The sequence below is a fragment of the Argentina silus genome (genome assembly GCF_951799395.1).
Source record: "Argentina silus genome assembly, chromosome: 3".
Classification (NCBI taxonomy): domain Eukaryota; kingdom Metazoa; phylum Chordata; class Actinopteri; order Argentiniformes; family Argentinidae; genus Argentina; species Argentina silus.
The window spans coordinates 6,676,859-6,686,589 of record NC_139657.1 but is presented as its reverse complement, the minus strand read 5'-3'; the positions used below and the strand labels follow the sequence as shown (position 1 = coordinate 6,686,589).

Here is a 9,731-nt window from a genome sequence, read left to right as displayed (position 1 = left end):
CTGTCAATCTTACTGTCACCCCCATGGCACATACACTAAACACTAAAGTCAATAAGTATGTTATAGCTTGTTGTTATATGTACAGGTTGCTATGTCAAAACAATAAGACACTATTGGAAAGGGTTGTTAAACAAAGACTTGCAAAACATCCTTAAAATGTTTAATTGTATTTTTGCTATGTACAGTAGGCCTAATTACAGGATGCACACAAAGTAGCTCAAAACTTGTTCTGAGGGTTAGGGTTAGGGTTACCTCAAAGTGCATACACCAATGAGCATCACTGATTGTAAACCCAGAGAAAACTCAAGCAGTCTTTCATTACAGTAACGCTTGCTTCACAGAAAGGCCCTAAACTGCAATCTTCTAAACTGTTTTCTAAAGCAACACCATTGAATGCAGCTGTGAGGCAGAGAATGGGCCACTTTTAGTTTTCCATGTACAAAAGTGAGCCGAGGAGAAGGAGAGGGATGAGGGAAATCGCTGCCTGCTGACGTCAACACCCATGAGTGGAAGTACTTGCCTTATATAGACACGTTTGCTCTCTTGTGCATTCCTTACAGGAGCGCCGTGTCCTAGCGGCCGGGAGAGCGCTGTGACGCACACTCAGGGAGGGAGAGAGGAGTTGGCACACGCCGCTGCCTGCAGAAGGGAGAGGGAAGAAAAATCCCCCTCCCAAAAGCTTTTACTTTCACAGTCGGCTTAAAGGTCCTTATCTTTAGAGGAAATACAGGGGAGAAAATAAACTTGGTCAATGGTCGCAAAGTGATTTGATGGGGCACAGAAAGTTGAACTGTGCTCCTCTGAGACAGCTAAGTGTGCTCTGCATTGTCAAAACAATAAATGACTGACATTGATTCAGATACATTTAGATTACAGCTATTCTAAAAAACACTTTTGAAACATGTGTTTTATTCCTGGCAGAATGACTCCAAATCTGTGTGTTTCAACATGATACTGTCACAGTGGCCTGTGTCTCACGGTCTGGTTTACAATGTAATGTACAGTGAATAATGTCAACACACCACAAAGTACAAAGTCTTCACCACAGCTTCCTCCAGATTAGGTTTGGCTGAAAAGCTTTAAAACCCACTGCATAAAGGTACACAATGGAAGTTCAGTAACTGATTGTTTACCTCAATTATGTTTGCTTTTGTGTTGTCTGTTTATCATACTTGTTGATATAATACCTATCAATTTCTTTCCTCATTAAACCACATAATCCTTAGTTTTTGTCTTACACATTTTGGCAAAATAGACCAGTGCTCATGGGCATGGAGAGGGGTCTCCCCTTTTCTGTCTAATGAGGTCATTTCTGGACATAATGTTTTACTATTTAGTTGACCCCTTTTGGCTCAACAGCACCCCTAAAGACAAATCTTCCATAATGTAACTTTGCCCCGTTTGCTATCACTATATAACCGAGTTGAGCTGGCAGGCTTTAGGTCGTAGCTAAATAACCATCTGGATCGACCGACAACATGAGAGCTTTATTGAAAAAACTAATTTAAGTGTCAAAATAGTGAACCATGCCTTTAATTAATATATTTGCACCATTGTTTATTTCTCTCTCTTTCCTTAAGTTTGTAGACTGGAAGAAGTGCCTATACGCCTGACAAAGGACACATTCTGACACAATAAAACATTTATTTCGGTTGAGCCTTGATGCAACCAGCCTTGAGAGTTCGGAGTGAGTGTCTTGAATCTGCCTGAATAGGAATACACTCTGCATCTGAGCCTGATTGTGTGTCTGTTGCAATACCTCCCCTCCTTTTCTCATCGGTCTGTGTGCACACATGCTCCACATTAGATAGGTAGGAATCTCTCTCTGTGTTTTTCTTGGCGGGGAGAGTCATGATAGGCTCTGACACCGACTTGCACAGGCAAAATAGAAACCAGACCTGTTTCCATGACGCTGAACACGTCTGTTTCGAGAGTTGCGTAATTCCTCTTTATGTCGCTTCAGTGACTAGTGCAAATAGGCCCACTTCTACCTTTGAACCGCAGCACTGCGGCAATCACCTCTCAGCAAACCTTGACAGAGAGAGCTGCTTAAATGGACTGCTTACTTGTTCATATTGAGGTGCAATTCAATAGTAGTTTTAGTTGTAGCTTTACTGATATTACTCTCATAATGTGGCATACAGAGACATTGGCCAATATATTCTTCTTTTTGAACTGTACTGTAAGGATGACATGATGACACAGTTACTATGGTTTACTATTGGCTACCTGGCAGAATACTGTTTGTAACTGTCTTTATAGTAGAGTATCTCCTATTTTCCACAGTTAGTTATGGATTGTTATCCCTGTGTTTGGTCAAGGACTAACAATCAGGTGAGAGGAGCACATACCAAGTTAGTAGCAACAACGTTGTTAATCATTAATGATGGGAGGGGTTGGCCTCTGACTGTGGATGGGCTAGACTGCACTGGGATTAACACCCTGGACATTCAGCAACACATGTCTGTCCAAAACATGACTTTTCAGGCCCTACCATGTCCCTGTGCACTAATAGGTTAACTCTCATCAAAGTAGTTGCATGATCTCTTTTGGTTTTAAGCTATGAAGGCCTAGCTAATGATTTAAGACCCCTAGAGGTCTAATAAGGCATTGCGGGTAGGACATGGGGTCTGGTCAGCTTGAGGTGCTTGTCCTGTAGATATTCATATTGCCAGTCCAGACTAGATAGCCGTCCCATTATAACTGCACCAAGGTGGTCTGCATTTACTGTTGACTCATATAACAGATAATATGCCATTCAATTGGAAGTGAAATTCTCTGGATTACCATTTGTATAGGATTTTGACACAAAGTACATTTTCACAAACTGCACATGATGATGGTGCATCCTCTGCATTTTCAATCAGTGTCAACCTGGAAATAAAGGAGTCTCAGACACACTCAGTGTTGCTCTTATCGTGTCAACCAACAGCTCACTTGAAGAGGCACTTCACCACTTTTTTACCCTCACATTCATTATCTCCAGCTGGTGCTTATGATAATGAATGGTGCTGGTGATAATGAATAAAAGGTGAAGAAAAACGGGTGAAGTGCCCCTTTAACGATACATTAAAAATATAGACAAAAGGAGCACCCCACATAGTATCACACAGTGCTGCTGCTGCTGCTGCTGCTGCTGCAGTCCGAACCCGCCGTGGACAGTCCAGCAGCTGTCTCTGTTTGTGATGAGTGGACAGCCAGGCCAAACCAAGAGAAAACACACTGCCCATTTGTGCTCCTTTGTTGGTTATTTGCTTTTAGTGGACAGCCTCTGTTGTTATGGCAACACATCCTGCCTGTGCACTGATCTAAAGAGACAAGAGGAACTCAATGGACTGTGAACTTCATTTAACTCTTTATTGCTGTGTCAAGGATATGGCCGGCAATCACACTGCTTCTCTGTTCTGTGACATGGGGCATGATGATTAAGCAATCGCCGCCATTCCCAGCTGTGGCACTGTATTGCATCTTAAACACCACACAGGGATGTTTTCTTATCATGTTCACCTGTACTTTATTGACAAAAACACATTAGGAAAACGACAGGGCCCACCCGTACCATACTGTGCTGGCTTGGATATTTCTCATTGTCCTTTCCAGCACTGTTTCAGCAACTATACCACAATTCACACCACAGATCCGAACCGAGCTGAGGTGTACTGGACTGGCCTGGTTCAGCATCCACCATAGTTAATGTAACAGTATTGGAAAGGGCAGTGTGAAAGGAAAATATCTGAGCCAGCACAGCAAGGTTTGGGTTGGCCCTGGAGTGTGTGAAAGCCCAATGGTGGATGTATAACCATGCTAGCCTAGTACAGCTCAGCTCGTCTCAGCTCTGCTCGGCTCTGCAGTGTAAATTACGGTATTCTGTCCCGGACACTCTCTAACCATCCTCCTTGTTGACCTGTGACACATCTGCACCAAACCTGAAAACAACAGAAGCTAAAAACAAAGGGGGAAGTTGCTGGCCCACAAATAAACCCAAGTGTGAATTTGTCACATCCTTCACCTCACCTGTAGCTGTTGCAAGTATACAGCTACAACAACACTATAGTTCATGCATGAACCAATGAGCGGATGGCCTCTGTCGTACAGAGAGAAGTGAAAACCGCTTTCCATCTAATCCAGCACCATAGTAACATTCTCTAAACACAGGTCAAAATAGTATGCAAAAGTTTTCAAATGCTTTAAGCGTTTGCTTGAGCCTGCCTCAACTGCCAGAAGCTGGGTGTGCACTTTTGGGGATTATTCCATGGGTTACATTGCGCCAGGCACACTAAATCAAGCATAGCAAACTATTTGAACCAAAGTCTAAACTGTATAGCCACTCTGTGCAGTGTACCAGCACAAAAGCTGTTCAGCCAGAATACTGTGCTGAATTGGTAATGGCTAACCATAGCCAATAATGCTGTGAGTTAATATTGATCACAAATCATTGATAACTGGTTACAAGGTTGTGGTTTCCCGGACGGATAAGGGCTATGTGTGTACATCCAAAGCGACAACTGACCCCTTACAGAATAGGTTCATCTAGGACATTAGTCTCAGCCTTAGCATTGTATCTCTGCTCTGCTGATTAGAGGGTGATGATAGCATGTCCAATCCATTAGCTTAGCCTGATTACAGCGCTAGTATTCACAGAATCTGAATCTGAATCCAAATTCTTTGTTATTTGGCCAAGTATGTTTGCACATACAGAAAATTGACTTGGTGAGGTTGGTGCATGGACATAAAAAACAATGGCAAGTATTGACAGAAAATTTACAAAATAGCAAAATATTAACACAAATAAACAAATCTCTTCTTTTTTGTAAATTTGTAAAATTTACAAAAAAAGAACAGCAGAACAATACATCTTGTAGGCTGTGTGAGGCTAAATATGATCTCCTTTGCAGGAAAAACTGAAAGAAATATATAATATTCTAATTGAGCATGTTTATACTGCCGGGCTGCTTTTTGACACTTGATTTATTTCAATCACCATGGGGTCAAAAGGGCAGATATTTCCCCAGATCTGGCTGAGTGGATCCTTTCCTGGAAATGGTGTATTAAAAGAAGTGACTCTATTGGCAGGAGATGTTTAAATTCTCATATTTCCAGTCCCAGATGTGAGCCAATGATTTCCAGTGGAGCCACTCCTGCCTCTATTTAGGTCAAGACTAGCCCATTCACAACCAGATATCCATGCAATCACATTCATAATGTATATAAACATCTCAAATATGGGGAACCATATTGCAGAAGAAGCTCAATGTCTTATTGTTTTGGTTAAGATAATCCCATCAGAAACAGAATGCACAGTGTAAAGATAGGTAGGTGCATGTGCAAAGTCATTATTGTATAAAGTAATTATATACATATACTTTTATACATCATTGTGGTATAACACCATTATATACATGTACTATTATACATCATTAAAGTATAAAGTATAAATATAGTATTTGAAATAGGCCTAGGGGTTCAAAACATTATATCGTTTATACTATATATGGGTATATCCATAAGATACAGAAAAGGAAGAGAAAGCATTTTCATTTCTTTCTGTTCATCACACGCTTAAATAAAACAGTCCTACGAAGAACCTGGTCCTCAATGCATATCACGTACGTACATATGACATGAGGGACTTCATGTGCACTTTCCTTGCAATCCTTTTATTTATGAAGAATAGATTAACCCTATTTATGAGTGAGAATGCCAAGTGGAGGTACAGACCAGAGTGTACACACAGCAGACGAAAATACAGGTAACCATGACAACTATCCAAGTGAGTAAACACGAGGATTAGTAGTACACTAGAGGTCAGGGTGTCGAAGCAGAGGAATGTCAAATATGCACAGGCACTTGACCGCACAGCTTGGCTTCAGCCTAGGGCCCATATCTAATGGCCTACTACACACCATGACCCTCCAGCTAATCCAGATGTCTGGTTATGAAACCACAGCGTTGCTAAATATCATGCAAGCAGAAGCTGTTGCTTTGTGTGAAATGCAGCCTATCTTTACTGTGTTGACCAGGGGAAGCTGGTGGATGTAGAAATGGGAGGACGGGCTCATTCTAATGGATGGAATGGAATAAGGAATAGTGTCAAACGTGTGTTTGATACCATTCCTCATTCCATTCCATGCATTGCAATGAGCCGGTCCTCCCATTTCTACCTCCACTAGCCTCCCCTGTTGTTGGCTCATCAATCGTCTGTAGAAAGGGATAAACTACTTACTGTAAGGCAAGAGGGTACGTTATGTTTCTATTTCATGGTTTATGAGTTTATAGTACAGGCTCAGAGTTTATGATATGGTAATGGTATGTGCAATGCATTATGTGTCTATTTGGGTTGCTATAGTCTTGTGAGAGATGTTTGCCTTACTAAAAACATCTGGTAACAAAGACAACAAAAAACAATATCAAATACAAGTAATGACATTTCTTTGTCTTTCTCATTTATTTCTCCTTTTCAGACGATTAAAAATAAATTCATTATTTTTTTTCTCAATAATTCACACATTATTTTCACAGACCCTGACATATTCTTGATAAATAAGTACAAAATACATTGGTATTACCACAATAAATATCATAATAAATATATTAGTTTAAGTCTATACAATTACAAAAGGCAAAACAATGCATAAGCCACCCTATGATCTAAGGAAATACTGTGTTGTTACAGTCCCCTGACAAAATAAAAGTCACCTAGAGTAAGTAACCAACCAGGGTTGTCAAAACATTATGCAACAAAACACGTCTTTGAAAGAATGGCAAGGTTACACAAATACCCCCTCCTAGACGTGTGACTTTACAGAGGGTGTACTAGCACCGCCTCATGTTGTCACAGGTCAGTTAAAAAATGGGGGACGTTCAAAAACAATATGGAAAACTGCTCTCTTACACAAATAGTTTTGCAAAATATAAAAGTAAGTATAAAGCTTTGGTTAAATGCTACATGGAGAGACTATTCTCCCAATACCGATTTTAAAGTGCGTATCACAGTGAGTGAATGTCTTGCTGTCATCTTTCAAGTCACATTGATGGTTTGAATATTTTCAACAGTTCATGGTCAACAAATCAATACCAACAGTATAAACAGACCTGAAAAACAAACAATCATCTCTGGCAGCTTACCAAATGGAGAGGGGTCTTTTGTTTTCATGAACACATTAGAAGGACTAACTGAAGGAATCAAGCTAAAGTAATCAACTGAAGCCCTTCTCATAATAGATTAGTACAGGTAAAGGCACTTAAAACTTCCATCACTCTCATTGCCATCAAGGCATTTTAAAGAAAGCAATTAATGGAAGACACGATTAAAGTTAAATGAAATATACACAAGTATAAAAAATATACAGCTTTTGATAACAGTTGGGTACCAAAACAATTTCACTGAGCGGGTAAATTACGCATATAAATAAAACAGTATAAAGTGTTGATGCGCATCATATTGAAAGGATTTCTGATCTGTGTATGCAGAACCTTCACAATTGATCAAGGTTCTTGGATTTGGATTGTCTCTTTGTGGTTTGGGTTTCCTAGTCGGACAGTGACAGGCGCGCAAAGACTGTAAGGCGCTTGTTGCCTGCAGCATCGAAAGTGGGCGACTCCGAGCCGCTGTTGCTGCCTGTGCTGGTGTAACTATCCCGGTCTGAGAGGGAATCTTCAGAGGAGAAGCGCTGGAGGTTCGGCTGGGTGATGTACACGTTGCTTCGGTCCTCCATGGCGAAGGATTTGTTCAGAGTGGCTGGGTAGTTATTTCCGTGGCCACAGACGCAACGTGAGGGCTTCTGAGGCTCAACTATCAGAGGGATGTTGTGGATGTCACCAACACTGGGTCGGTTGTGACAGAACTGAAATGCGTCGCGGTGGGTGTCATTGAACACGGGAGAGAGAATGTCCGCCGGTGGTGGGGACACCGAGGGCGCACGGGTGAAGCCAAGGGGGTCGTGGAGTGATGGGGGAGGGGAGCTGCGTGAGGCCAGGAAACCTGCGAAACTGACACTCTGTCGGAGCTGACGTGGATTCTGACCAACAGGTGTTTGAGTGTGAAACTTCTGTGTCAACGGGGTGAGTTTCTCCTCGTGAATGAAATGACAACGGGCTCCGTAAGGACAGTAGCCAAAGTTGTAAAAGGTGCGACAGGCTTCCGTTTTGTATTTAGGGTGCCTGTACAAACCGCGCAGCTCTGGCTCTCCATGCGCAAACTGGCACTTGCTCCCATATTTACAGCTGCCGTTCTCCTGGAAGCTACGGCAGAGTTCGGTCTTGTAACGGTTTGAAGGGAGTGGTGTCGGTGTGTTCAGAGGAGGAAATCCTGGGGGTGGAGGCACTTCGTCGAGGGTCTTCATCTTGCCATACGAAAGGATATTGGATTCAGTCAAACTCATGGAACGATCCGGTCTGAAGGCAACTTGTTGTTTATTTGGTGCAGTCTTGCTCCAAATGTCAAGTGGCCAACTGAGGGTATCATCGTTCAGTTGCTCAGAGCTCAGACTATGGCTATTTGGTGTGGGTGAGAAGAACGAAGTCGAGCGGCTGATACGAGGTACCATTGATTTACCTTGTTGCTGAATGAATGGGTCATCCAAACCCAAATTGATCAGATTCTGTGGAGAGAGAAATGTGTAATAATTAATACATTATCAGGGATCCAAGTTATTATCAGGCATACATCATGCATAGTTTAAAATGCCCACAGTCAACTGAGTTACACGTATATGTTTTACTTCTAAAGCAATAACATCCGTGACCGCATTTGCAAATCCATAATTGCCAAATGTATTTTAAAAAATCACTAGAAAGTAATTATGGAAACACAGGCGAATAAAACGTACCCTCGTGATAATATCGGACATGCTGCAGTGTCTTCTTGCCCTTTCTGAAGTTTTGGTATGTCACTTTTAGGACGATGACACGGAGAATTGCGCTGCGCTGTTACTGTCTCGCAGGCGCTTTTATACTCTTCTAGGCGCGCAGGCGTTTCCTGTGCCTTCCCGGACACCGCTCCCATAAAGTTTCTCAGCCAACCAGAGCTGTCGACACTCTTGTGAAAAAAAAGGTTCTTAGGGGTTCTTTATGGCACCATTGAGGTGCAACGAAGTAATTTATAGAACCATTTCATCAAGGTGATGGACCTGTTTCACCAAAAAAAAGTGATATGTGGAACCTTCTCATCAAAGAGGTGCTATTTGGAACCTTTTTGCATATATCATTCCAGGTGATGCCCTTGTTTGAAGGTGGGATGTCACATGGACATCAGCACAGATGTAATACAGTTAGAATCAAACAAGAACCAACATCACAGGTACATCAGTTAGTGTATTTTGATAATAACCATTTAAAATGGTTATATATATAACTTTTAGGAGTGCCTTGTATGTATCAAGCATATATAACCTTTTTTTTTTTAGTTCCATATATAACTCTTAGTTCTCAGAGTGAAGTCTTGTTTGTGTATTTTTAGTGTGTGCTGTATGTTTCAGTTTCACCAACATTCAAACATAAACAGTTAATTTAACTTGCATGACTAGCTCATGTACAGGACACAACACGCCCTAAAATATAACCTTTATTGCTACTACTCTAGAACATGTGCCAATATGTATGTTGGTTATTTTGAATCATGACGACTACTAGTTCTCAGGCAGTATGATTAACTACTTCATTGCTGGAGGCCTTTTTCCCCTGAGGTTGTTACCAGAATCACCCCCGACTTCCTCCCATTGGTTTTGTTTTTT

General features: G+C 41.5%; 1 protein-coding gene across 1 annotated transcript; it reads right to left on the bottom strand.

Annotated features, from left to right (window-relative positions):
• Positions 1-6,421: 6,421 nt before the first annotated feature.
• Positions 6,422-8,928, bottom strand: LOC310801803 (mRNA decay activator protein ZFP36). The gene is made up of 2 exons (XM_083665952.1): positions 8,829-8,928; positions 6,422-8,600 (listed from the first exon to the last, which is right to left on the bottom strand). The coding sequence occupies exons 1-2, from the start codon at positions 8,847-8,849 to the stop codon at positions 7,530-7,532; spliced, it is 1,092 nt and encodes a 363-aa protein (XP_083522078.1). The 5' UTR covers positions 8,850-8,928; the 3' UTR covers positions 6,422-7,529.
• Between the last annotated feature and the right edge of the window lie 803 nt (positions 8,929-9,731).

Excerpts from the sequence above, each read along its gene's own strand:
- LOC310801803 (XM_083665952.1), bottom strand. The coding sequence starts at position 8,849 with ATGTCCGATATTATCACGAGG. Across the intron at positions 8,601-8,828 it reads TGTCCGATATTATCACGAGG|AATCTGATCAATTTGGGTTT; the intron begins GTACGTTTTATT and ends CTCTCTCCACAG.